The 12,295-nt window shown below is 55.6% G+C and overlaps 1 protein-coding gene across 2 annotated transcripts in view; it reads right to left on the bottom strand.

Moving 5' to 3' along the window:
- Positions 1-12,295, bottom strand: part of LOC134558372 (neuroplastin-like) — a 42,632-nt gene that overhangs the window by 9,188 nt on the left and 21,149 nt on the right. For both annotated transcript variants that reach the window (XM_063412151.1, XM_063412152.1), the window contains exons 2-5: positions 11,963-12,131; positions 8,081-8,175; positions 1,421-1,554; positions 392-665 (exon numbers count right to left, since the gene is read on the bottom strand). In XM_063412151.1, coding sequence (XP_063268221.1) covers positions 392-665; positions 1,421-1,554; positions 8,081-8,175; positions 11,963-12,131 — 672 coding nt within the window. The remainder of the gene's footprint in view (positions 1-391; positions 666-1,420; positions 1,555-8,080; positions 8,176-11,962; positions 12,132-12,295) is intronic.

Raw genomic sequence — 12,295 nt, 5'->3', positions numbered from 1 at the left:
CACCTTTGCAGCCCCAGTCCCTTGAAGTGCGAGGATTCCTCAGTTTGAGTGTAACGTTCCCTCACAGCCTGAGGCTGTGGGGAGGAGGGGATGCCACCAGGGGTGAGAGCGCTGCCAGCTGTGCCCCTGTGCTGCCCTGGGGCGGGTGGGCAGCGTTTCTCAGGAAGGAGACGGGAGCGCTCCATCCCTCATGCAACAAAGCTTTACAGACACCCATCACCCCTCCCACCCCATGGTCTGAAATCCAGCCCTGGGCCTTGCACCCTCTGGGCCTCACGTCCGGAGAGGGAGGAGAGGAGGAAGGCGGGAGCGCGGCGCGGGACGGGCTGGGCTGCTGGTCCTCCCCGCGGCCGGGCCGCGCTCCGTCACAGGCGGCGCGGGGCGCACTTACCGTCGGGAACCTCGTCCGGCCGCTTCCGCTTCTCGTAGATGACGATGATGACCACCAGGATGACGATCTCTGCCAGGATGCCCAGGAAGGGCCACAGCGGCGCCAGGTGGCTGCGCACACGCAGGATGGTGGTGACCGACACCGAGCCCACCTGGTTGGTGGCGTTGCACTGGTACTCGCCGGGGTCCTCGTTGATCTGCAGGTTTGTGATGCTCAGCTCGGTGTAGTTCTCTTTGTTGGAAATGAAGAACCTGCCCGAGGAGTTGTTGATGTCCTGGCAAAGGGACGGGGGTGGGAAACAGCGACAGCTTTAAGTTCTGTGGCCTTTGTGGCACAGGAACAGGAGGAGATTTGAGGGAGGAGCCCAGGGCTGGTGCTGGTCTCTCCGGACACCACCGAGAAGGGAACCCTGCACTGCCAACACTCAGCCACTCCCTAAAACCTTCAGCTCACACTCAGCAGGGAACACTCATCACACCCTGTTATCTGCTTCACATTCTGGCTCCATCCATCCAATTCTGCCTCCCTGGCAGGTCATGCAGCAACAGGAAACGGGGGTTAGAAATCCCCAGCTCCTCTCTATTCCCACTGCTGGTCACATTTTCCTGCTCACTACATCACTGGAACAAACAGATCAACAAAGTTCAGATGGGGATCACTGCCACCTCCTCATATTAAATCTTGTGAGCTCAACCAGTGAAACTTGGAGGAATTTACAACCCAACGTGGTTTTAAATCATGTTTCATAACTCAGATCTTGCAGTTTGTAACAAATTCAACAAAATGGCTTTCAGGATAAGTTCTTAACTTTGCCCAGCAATACAGTGAGCAACTTTTTTCACATTCCAGTATTATAAATATCAGTTTGATATTCACCCATCCATCCTCACTGCTGCTGAAAATATCCACCTTCACTCACATTTTGGAGGGACTGCACTTTGAGAAGTCACAAAGTACCTTCAACAGCCCATCCCTAAGCCCAGGGTGCTGCTCTCCTCCCTCCCTGGGGGTCCTGACCCCCCTCCTTACCTCAAACACCCCATTGACCTTCTTGCGCCAGACCCACTCGGGGTGGGGGAAGCCCACGGACTTGCAGTACATCAGGGCCTCCTGGCCCTCGTTTTTGTTCTCACTCCTCTTGTGCCCGGTGATGTCAGGAGTGGCTGCGAGACAAGAGCAGCTTGTAAGTACAGACAGGCTTCTTTCACTTGTCTGGACACAAATCTCTCCAGCTCCTTGGAGCCGGAGAGAGTGGGAAAGCCATGCTTTCCTACACCAAGGGGACGTCATGGAAGAACTCTGTGTGTGTGTGTCCCTGGAGCAGCCCCAAACCCTGTGCTCCTGTTTGTGTCCGTGGGAGCAGCCCCAAACCCTGTGCTCCTGTTTGTGTGTGTCCCTGGGACAGCCCCAAACCCTGTGCTCCTGTTTGTGTCCCTGGGAGCAGCCCCAAACCCTGTGCTCCTGTTTGTGTCCCTGGGAGCAGCCCTAAACCCTCCCCTCACACCCTGACCCCTCCCTGGGCTGCCCTGACCCCTCCCTGGGCTGCCCTGACCCCTCCCTGTGCTGCCCTGACCCCTCCCTGGGCTGCCCTGACCCCTCCCTGGGCTGCCCTGACCCCTCCCCTCCCAGCCCTCTCCCCTCCCGTCCCGGCCCTAAGGCCCGGCCGAGCTCAGGCCGGCTCAGGGCAGTGCCTGGGCTGACCCTGGCCCAGCAGATGGCCCCGGCTCCGGGCCCTCCTCTCCCGCAGCTCCTCATTACTGCCCACGTGTCCGGCTGTGTGATGGCAGCGCTGAGCTGTTAATCCACCCAGCGCCGCCCAGGAAACGGGAATTTCCTGCAGTCTTCCCTGCACACAATACACAGACCCGGCAATTCCAGCTGCAAGCTGAGATCGGGAAGGGAATTTCACAGCACAGGGAATTCCCGTGCCACCAGACAGCAGCTGAGCCTGCTCTTCCCAAAATTACAGCACAAATCTTTGGGAAAATGCCTGGCAAGCTGACGGTCCTGTGTCAAGGGGTGTTGATGCAGGAAGCATCCCGTGCCTCAGATTCTTTTTGGACAGCGGGAACATGATCAAAGTGAGATTCCAAACCACAGAAAATCCACGGCTGTGGGAAAACCTGGCCTTCAGCTCCTGCTGTGTGTGTTCATCTGCAAAGGCTCACCAGGAGGGGCCCGAGGCATTCTCCAAGTGCCCGTGGAAATTCCAACAGCATTTCCACCACAGCCCGGGCTTTGCAGGAGCCCTGACCAAAGGGTGACGCTCAGCTGGGCGCCAGCTTATCGATTCCAAGGTGATGCCAAGCACAGCCATGATCGGAAAGAACAGGCCAAGAACAATCCCAAGGGGAATATTTAAGAAAACTGACACCCAAAATGCATCTTTTCACATCAGACATGAAAATACTGAGAGATAAAACCTGACCTGAATGAAGGCACCAGATCAAACATTGCCCTGGTCTTGTACAAAAAGGAGCAGCCAGAAGCTGAAGGAAGCCAGGAAGAACATTCCCAGCTGCCTGCAAGGGGCAGAACACCTGGAGCAAAGGGAGTTTCTGAGCCTCAGGAAATGCAGCAGGAAATCCCTCAGCTCTGGGGCTGGGTGTGCTGTGCTACTGCAGGGCCCCAGCACTACACAGCACCTGCCAGGACCTTCCAAGTCCCCGTCCCCAGCCTCGGACAGGAAAATGACATTTATTCCAAACAATGAGGGCTCCAGAGGGCAATTCCATCTTGGCACCTACTTGAAAGGTGCCTCCACTTCCCTGCTGGGCTTGGGATGTTCTTAAGGCAGGAGCTGGAGACCCCGGTGGGATTTGCTTCATGGGGGATGGCAAAAGGGAGGGGAGGGGAGAGGTTCGGAGAGGAGAGGTTCGGAGAGGAGAGGTGAGGAGAGGAGAGGAGAGGAGAGGAGAGGAGAGGAGAGGAGAGGAGAGGAGAGGAGAGGAGAGGAGAGGAGAGGAGAGGAGAGGAGAGGAGAGGAGAGGAGAGGAGAGGAGAGGAGAGGAGAGGAGAGGAGAGGAGAGGAGAGGAGAGGAGAGGAGAGGAGAGGAGAGGAGAGGAGAGGAGAGGAGAGGAGAGGAGAGGAGAGGAGAGGAGAGGAGAGGAGAGGAGAGGAGAGGAGAGAGGACTTTCTGGGACACCTCCGCTGCGACTCCAGGGTGGCACACTGACATTGCTGGAAGGAGAGGCCAGCTCCCAGCAGTGATCCCGGGTGATCCCAGCAGAGCAGCAGTGCCCAGAATACCTCTGCTCTGCCTGCTCTGCTGGGACAGGGCTATTCCTGGAGCAGCCCGGGAGCTCTGTGCAGTGCTGTGTTCAGGGCTCGGTGCTGCCTCCCAGACACAAATCAGCTTTTTCTCTCCAAACAGCAAAGCGTGTCCTGCTGTCCCTGTATCCCTGCAGTCCCAGCTTGAGCAGGTTTTTCCTGGGAAGCTTTTCAGGGCAGGATTTCCTTGCACTGTTCTGCTGCAGTGCCAGCCCAAGCCCAGGGTGAGGAAGGTTTTGCTGGGTGTGATTTGAATTTCAGCTCTCAGGCAGCAGAGTTCCCTCTCTGCTCCCTCACTGCTCCATCACTGGCACCAGGAGAACGCCCCTGGCAAATGGAGCTTTGAATTCCTGCAGGTGAAGCAGCAAAAATCCTGAGGGTGGGCTGGAAACATCTCATGAAGAGCGAAAGGATGCAGAGCTAATTTAAATTAACTGCTACCAAAAAAAGGGTAAAATAAATAGACATTCAGGCACCCTTGACAGGAGAGGAATTCCAAGCAGCATCATTTTGACCAAAACACAGGAGAAAGGGGTTTGTGGCAGGGTGACCATGGGGCTCCAGTGCTCCCAGCAGGCAGCAGCTTTCTGAAGGGTCTGGGGTCACAGCCAGGAAAATTCATTTCCTTATACAGGAGGCATTCAGCCCCTCCAAGCTCTTCAGTTCACTACCGAAAGGGAGAGGGAAATTTAAATGTGTAACACCTCCAAACCATGGCCCAGTTACCTTCAAGTTTCCCATTAAGAGACAAAATTAAAGCAAGGGCAAAGCATCTAAAAATGTTCCTGCCCTGAAAACCGGGATGTCTGAGGGGTGACCTGAACAGGGGCTCTGGAAGATTTCTTTTTCTGGCTGTGATTCCAACCCGTCCCTCCCTGTGGAGCCTGAAGATCCTGAGGGCACCGGGAGAAGGGGGAATGTGAGAGGATTTTCATGGATCACTCAAAGATGCAGCTGGGCTCGGGGTGTCCCAGTTAATTCATTCCTGGTAGGAAGGAGCGAGGCTGCAGCAGAGGTTTCCTGAGGCAGCCAGGACTCACAAGGAGCAGGCTCTTCCCCAGGAATAACTGGGGAGGACAGAACAGGAAGGTGCAAAGGGAGCTGGAAGAATCCCTTGCTGAGGCAAGGGCAGAAAGGCCTCCCAGGAAGGGGAATTGAAAAGGTCTTTCCAGCACCTGTTTCCTCTCCCTCTTCTCCCAAGATCCCAGTAAAGGCAGGAGCACTGCAGAGCTCTCCAGGGCTGCATTTCTTTCTTTGGGTTTCTTTACATCCTCAGGCCTCCAGAGCTCCCGACACCAGCACTGCAGCAATCCAAACTGCCCTTCCAGGGGGGAGGAGGGGGTCCCCTGGCCAGGCCTGGCAGCTTCAGCACCACTGCCCCACCAAAATCCCCCCCGGGCACCCCAGCCTGCTCCAGTGCCAAGGAAAAGGGGACACGAGCTCCCTGCTGCAAGGCCCCGCTCCCCAAACCCAGCTTAGCTCAGCCGCTGCTTTCAGCCCCCACACAGCACCCCCAGAGCTCGGGCACCTGAGCAGGAGCAGAGCCTCCCCCAGAGGCTCAGCAGCAGCCGGCTGAGGGGAGCCAGCCGTGGGTGAGCTCCCAGGAAAGGCACCAGTTACACCCGTTACACCCGGGATTCCCCACTGCTCTTACACCTGCCCTCCGGGTCTCTCCGCCACCTCAGCCCCGGGATGGTTTGGGTGCAGGCCCCCAAGGCCACCCAGCAGCACCCTGCCGTGTGCAGGGACACTCCTGGGCTGGCAGGGACACGGGGGGGACTCAGGGGCACACCCAGGGACATGGCCCAGCCCAGCCCAGCCCTGCCCAGCCCTGCCCTGCCCTGTCCAGCTCTGCCCTGCCCTGTCCAGCCCAGCCCTGCCCTGCCCTGCCCAGCCCTGCCCTGCCCTGCCCTGCCCTGCCCTGTCCAGCCCAGCCCTGCCCTGCCCCGCCCTGTCCAGCTCTGCCCAGCCCAGCCCAGCCCTGCCCTGCCCAGCCCTGCCCTGCCCTGCCCCTGCTCCAGGGAAGCTGCTCACAGGCTGTCAGGAAATCCCCATTTCTGGAGCACTCTGGCATTCAGCACCCTCCTTTGCCCGTGCATCAGCAGAGAGAGCTGCACCACAATTACAACCTGCAATTAAATCTGCTGGAACTGCCTGAGCACCGACACGAGCCGTGCCGGTAAATACGGAATTACAGATGTGCAAGCCCAGCTGGTGTCACTGTCCCTCACATCTGCCTTCAGTGCAATTCCCCTTGTTATCCCCAGGAACAGCATCTGAGGAGTGCTTAGCTGCAAATCACCTGTGGGAAGGGAGTAGGATTACCTCTCCTTGCACTTCAGTCACAGAAATTGGCTTTTCTTCCCCCGGAATGAACTCCCACCTCCCTGCCAAGCTCTCCTGGTGGCCCTGCCTGGCAGAGTTGCAGCCAAGCCCCGAGGCAAACACTCCCAAAGGGCGCTGCAGAGCCAGCAGAGCTGGCAGAGGTCTTGTTCCACTCCCAAAGTTACATTTCCCCTCTCCAGGAGTGGTTTGTCACCTAAAGCAGCCCAGAGGAGGCAGCAGGAACTTTACATTTTAATTAGGGTAACATCAGGAGATTTAGCAATTAGAGCAAAAGGGCAGAATGGAAGAAAAAATCCCCAAGGAAAGGAAAAGCAGGAGAATTAAAGCCCTCCAGCTGTGTACCCTGAACACCCAGCCAAGCTCCTCAGGGGCACAGGGTGGTGGAATTCCATTTCCCAGAGAAAGATGGATCCTCCCACCCGGACCCCAGGGCCTCCCCATGCACCCCAATTCCCAAACTCGGCCTTCCCTGCAGCCCCGTGGTCTCCATCACTGGGAATTCACCAGCCTGGCACCAGCACTGCTCTGTGCTTCACCCGCAGCAGCACTCGTGGCAAACCTTGCCCATTCTGCAGCTTTCACTCCTAATTTCAGGCTCCTACAGATGCCAGGAGGTGCCCAAGACACAGAGATGTTTTAGTGTCCACAATGCCCTGGCTGTGTTCCTACCTCTGTGAGCTCTTTCCCTTAAGTTTGAGCTTTCATAATTTCACATCCTGTGCTGCCCAGGGGTTCAGCTCTGAGCTCACAGTCAGGGTCACTCAGCTCTGCACACAGCAGGGACACAAAACAAATCCTCTTCCTGCTGCACACCAAGGACAACTTTCAGCCCCAAAGCACAAACAAGGGTGGCTGGAGGGAGGAACAAGAATGATGGGACCTCACAGCCTGGAGCTGGAATTGGACAATTAAACCCCAATATGCAAATGAACCAAAACTTATCAAAGTGTGAGACCTGGTGACCGTTTGTCCATTTTGTGACCATTTTGGGTCCCCCTTGGGTGTAGCCTTGGCCAGGCTCTTGTCCTGCCCAAGGTGTGCCCTAAGGCCCTTTCAATCAATCTCTGCTTTACTCTCCAGCTCTGTGCAGTCTCTGCTCCAGCTCAGCCCACCCAAGGCCTCACTGTGCCAGGCTGTCCCTTGGAATCAGAGCCATTATCTGTGACAATAATTACTCCTGATGGTGACTAGCCCGGGGCTGGCCCTGTCTGATGTCCCCATTGGGACTGCCCATGGAGCTGGGTGTGCCCATGGAGCTGGGTGTGCCCATGGAGCTGTGTGTGCCCATGGAGCTGGGTGTGCCCATGGAGCTGTGTGTGCCCATGGAGCTGGGTGTGCCCATGGAGCTGTGTGTGCCCATGGAGCTGGGTGTGCCCATGGAGCTGTGTGCAGCCCATGGAGCTGTGTGTGCCCATGGAGCTGTGTGTGCCCATGGAGCTGTGTGTGCCCATGGAGCTGCCCATGGAGCTGTGTATGCCCATGGAGCTGTGTCCAGCCCATGGAGCTGTGTGTGCCCATGGAGCTGTGTGTGCCCATGGAGCTGCCCATGGAGCTGTGTGTGCCCATGGAGCTGTGTGTGCCCATGGAGCTGTGTGTGCCCATGGAGCTGCCCATGGAGCTGTGTGTGCCCATGGAGCTGGGTGTGCCCATGGAGCTGTGTGTGCCCATGGAGCTGGGTGTGCCCATGGAGCTGTGTGTGCCCATGGAGCTGCCCATGGAGCTGTGTATGCCCATGGAGCTGTGTCCAGCCCATGGAGCTGTGTGCAGCCCATGGAGCTGTGTGTGCCCATGGAGCTGTGTGTGCCCATGGAGCTGTGTGTGCCCATGGAGCTGTGTGTGCCCATGGAGCTGTGTGTGCCCATGGAGCTGGGTGTGCCCATGGAGCTGCCCATGGAGCTGGGTGTGCCCATGGAGCTGGGTGTGCCCATGGAGCTGGGTGTGCCCATGGAGCTGGGTGTGCCCATGGAGCTGGGTGTGCCCATGGAGCTGGGTGTGCCCATGGAGCTGTGTGTGCCCATGGAGCTGTGTGCTGTTGTGTGTAGCCCAGAGAAGGCTCGGGGTGGCAGCCGTACCTCTGACCTCGATGGTGGCGTTGGCGACGGGCGAGCCGGAGAACACGAACACGCACAGGTACTCCCCCGACTCCTCTGCTCGGGCCTTCAGGATCCTGCAGCACAGGGACACGCTCAGCTCACACCCACTGCCCTCCCTCAATTAACACCCGCTAATTGCACTGCCCAGGGCTGGAACCAGGGCAGGCCCACCCCCCCGGCACATTGAGGCACGGCTCCATCCCCCAAAAGGCTCCCTGGCTCCCTTTTCATTAATTATTTTTTAATCAAGCAAACAGCCCCGCGGCAGAACAAAAACCCTGCAATGAAATCATTCAGTTACACGTGGAAACTGCTCAGGATGGAAAGAGCTGCTCACTTCAGTCTGAGAGCTGACAGCGTTCACTCACCCAGGTCTGCAGTTATAAAGTGAATTAATTTCAGATAAGCAGCTCTGCAATGGCAGAACAGTTCAATAAGCACACCTTGACCACTGCTGGCTTTCACCTGCCCCAGGCAATGCTCAGAACTGAGGACAGGAAGGGCGGGGTGGAATTGTCTGCCTCCCCCCAGGCTGCTGTCAGGGGGATGCTGGGGTCTGGTTACCATCAATCATTCAGGAGCTGCAGAGTGACACAGCTCAAGGCTCCACCGGCAGGCAGGAGCTCCTCCAGCCTGGAGCAGCCACCCCGGGCTGGATGAAGGGCCAGGAGAGCCTCACTCTGCTGGAAGAGGCAGGGCTTTTAAGGGAAGCAGTTTAACCTCTGAATTCTGGAGCTTTCTGGGTGATAAAAGCACCCAGCTCTGAACTGCAAGCACCAAAAACATCTTACAGCAAAACAAAGTGACTGAAAAAACAAGAACCTGGGAGCCGAGGGAAATAAACAGAAGCCAGAAGATGAACCAATGTAAAATATAAATAAATGGGGGAGGTAAACACCCTCTGTTAAATACAGCTATGCTGATGCTGCTCGCCTGGGTCCTCGCCAAGAAAACTTGGAATTCCTGGATTTAAAATGTAACCAAAGCACAGCTAAGGAGCAAACAGCAAAGAGAGCCTGAATCCAGCATCAGCAAAGGAGTGGTCAGGAATTCAGGATCTACTCTGCAAATGGAAATCTGGGATTTCTCCAGCTGCTCCTGGGGCTGCTGGGAGCTCCCACAGTCCCTGGGGTGGTCTCCCACTGCACTCCTGCCTTCCCCAGCAGTCCAAACTGAAGCCAAGCCTGATTCTTCCTTTGCAGAGGGATTTGGAAGGCAAAATGCAGCCCAGTTTGGAGGAGATGCCAGAGGAGTCATCCTCAGCCCCTCCTGGGTAATAAAGTGCAGTTCCCAGTGACCCTGAGCCCCTCTGATCCATGAATTGGTCATTAGGGAAGCTGAGCCCCTCAAGCTCAGGCCCAGGGAAGGGACAGGAGGGAACTATGGAAGGAAATGAGACTCAGTTCTGAATTGCAAAATGAACCAGGTAACTCAAAGTGAGCTGAAGGGGAAAACGGAAGGAAAAACTTGGACAAATCATCATCAGATCAAACCCAACTGCCACAGCTGGAAGTTCCACAGAGGCTGCTTTGCTAAGGCCATGAAAACCTAGAACATTCCCTAATCCTGTGCCAGTGAAGGAGAGCGAAAAGAGCCACTCTAGCGACAGAGAACAGCTGGGACCAAGTTGCCAGCAGGGGTTAAAACATCCCTAAAGTGCTCTTCAGCCTGGCTGAACGAGGAACTGGAAGTTGGATTGTTGTCCATCAAGGGGAAAATGGACAGAAAGAAAAAACAGCTCAAGAAAATCACAGAGGGAAGAGACTGAGGCATCCCTGAGGGAGCTGCATGGGATCCCACAACTCCAGCCAGGCTCTGGCTCCATCCCACAGCAGTGATGTAAACAAACCCCCAGCAACACCCCAGGAACACCAGCCCTCCTCCCAGGGCAGGCCTGGCCCAGCCCATTCCCACTGCTCATCCCAGCCGGGATTCAGGGCTCCAGGAGGATGTGCAGCAGCAGATCCACCCCTGAGGAGATGGCCAGGACAAACCCCACACACGCTGTGTGTGTGCTGCTGTGCAGGTGAGCCCTGGAGCAGAGCTCTGAGCTCAGCCTGTGCATTCCAGAGCTCTCCTGAGCCCTGCTGCGCCCACGGCCCTGGCTGAGGAACACCAGAGTGCCCTGGTGCCCCGGAGGATGCCAGGCCAGGCACTGCTGCAGGGCACCCTCCACCCCCCTGCACGACGTCTCCACTTAAGGAAAAGGGGCTCAGGGTCACCTCAGCACTTTAAGGGAGAAGCACCAGAAACTTCTCTGTTTCCTCCACCGTAACTGGCTCAGTGCCAGGACAAAGGCACCTGTTGGTCTCTGCAGCTGCTCCCCAGGAATGCAGCTGTTTTCTATTTCTATTTCTATTTCTATAGGAGCCAAAAGCCCTCCTAAAACATTAAGTTCACAGAGGTGCTCGGGGCTTTCTGGGTGTCCCAGCCAGGTGTAAGGGCTCCCCTGCACCTGCACATGGCTTTGGCTTTTGTTTTGTATTGTTTGTTGTTTTCTCTTCTATCAAAACCTTTTGCCTCACAAAACACCCCCACAACTCCTCTAAGCCTTTCTGAGAAGTGCTGGACACCCTCAGGGTGTACTGAACCCTCCTCTGGCCAGCTAAAAACATCTCAATGGGAATTTCAACAACTCTTATAGATACATAAAGTTAGCTTTTTGAAAATATTAAAATGAATGCTATAAGTATAATATTAAAAGACTTTGCTGTATTAAGGTAGTTTATTTCTGCTATTAACAGGGCTTATAAATGGTGATGTGATAATTTTTTTTTTTCTTAGCTTATAGCATAATATTAAAGTAGAAACTATGAGATGTAAGATGCTTTTTGTGGGTAACTCAGGAGATGACCAGGAAATTCCCTCACATTCCTGGATTATCCTATCTGGATGAAGAGAACAGGACAGGCTGCAGGGGAGGGGCTTGTTGAACCTCTGTTATCAGGGAGTGTGAGAGGGGATGGGGCCACAAAGAAGATAAAATGGTTGGGGGCAGCCAAAACTGAGCCCAGGAACATCTAAACTCCAGAGGGATGTTTGAATCATGCACAGGGATCAATGAATATGCAACAAGCTGGTGCTTTTAGCAATGAGCCTTTGTCAGCAAGGTGTGCTTCTTGCCTGAACCCAGGCCATCTAACCATTTTGCTTTATTCTGCCTCCTAACTGTCTTTTTTATTAAACTTATAAATTCTACCAAAGAAAGTGTGTTGGGAAAGATGAAAGTCTGACAGGAAAGTTTCAGAAAGATCCCTGAACGTGGAACTTGAGAACAGAATAGAGATGGAAGCAAGTTTTGATACAGAAGAATAAAAGATGGCTAAATAAGGATTTGCTGAGCCAGTTGTTACTGGACAACTAAGAAAGCAAGGGTTAAGTGGAGCTGGAAGGAGGTTTTATGGCTGGAGCAAAGGATATGTTGAACACAAACAAAGAAGGTGTTTTTAGCAAGCAGAAACAGGTCTTAGGAAAGGCAGAAGATACTATAAGCAAATAAAAGTGTCAATGTAGTAAGTAAAAACAAGGTCTAAGATTTTTCCACTGTAAGAAAACAGAACAACAACTTTAAGCCTGAACTGTAAGATGATATGGCAGTGACAGTAGTTGTGACAGGCGATGGTAAAGGTATTGTGCACGACGCTGACTGGTTGCTGTGTATTAGTGTGCTCAGCAAAGAGAGCTGTCCAGTGCCCTGTACCCAGAACTGACGCTGCTCCAGGCCTGTCTGTCAGCTGGAGTGGCAACCTCAGGCGTGGCTGTGTCACCCAGACCGCTCCAACGCCCCCTGTGCCACAAACAGCACCCGGCAGAGCCCCCGTGCACACACCCCCGCAGCAGCAGCGCCGTCCCTGCCCTCACCTGTACTCGGTGGTGTTGGAGGCTCTCCGGGTGCCCGGGATCTCCTCGCCGTTCTTCACCCAGTAGCTGGCGGCCAGCGGGCTGGGGCTGCTGGTGAGGTTGCACTGCAGCGTGACGGCCACGCCGGCCACGTGCAGCACCACGTCCTCGCTGGCGTTGATGCGCGGCTCTGCAACACAGGGACAGCCCTCAGCGCCCGCGCCCAGGGGACGGGGACGCTACTCTACGTGGCCGGGGGAGCGAAGGGACAGCACACGGGGGAGGATGGCACTGCGGGGCACAGCGAGGGAGCACGCCCGAACCGCTGGGCGCCGCCGCGCCCGCCCTGCGGAG

This window comes from Prinia subflava, chromosome 15 (genome assembly GCF_021018805.1).
Source record: "Prinia subflava isolate CZ2003 ecotype Zambia chromosome 15, Cam_Psub_1.2, whole genome shotgun sequence".
Taxonomy (NCBI): domain Eukaryota; kingdom Metazoa; phylum Chordata; class Aves; order Passeriformes; family Cisticolidae; genus Prinia; species Prinia subflava.
The sequence above is the reverse complement of the archived record's forward strand: the minus strand, read 5'-3'. Positions and strand labels throughout refer to the sequence as shown.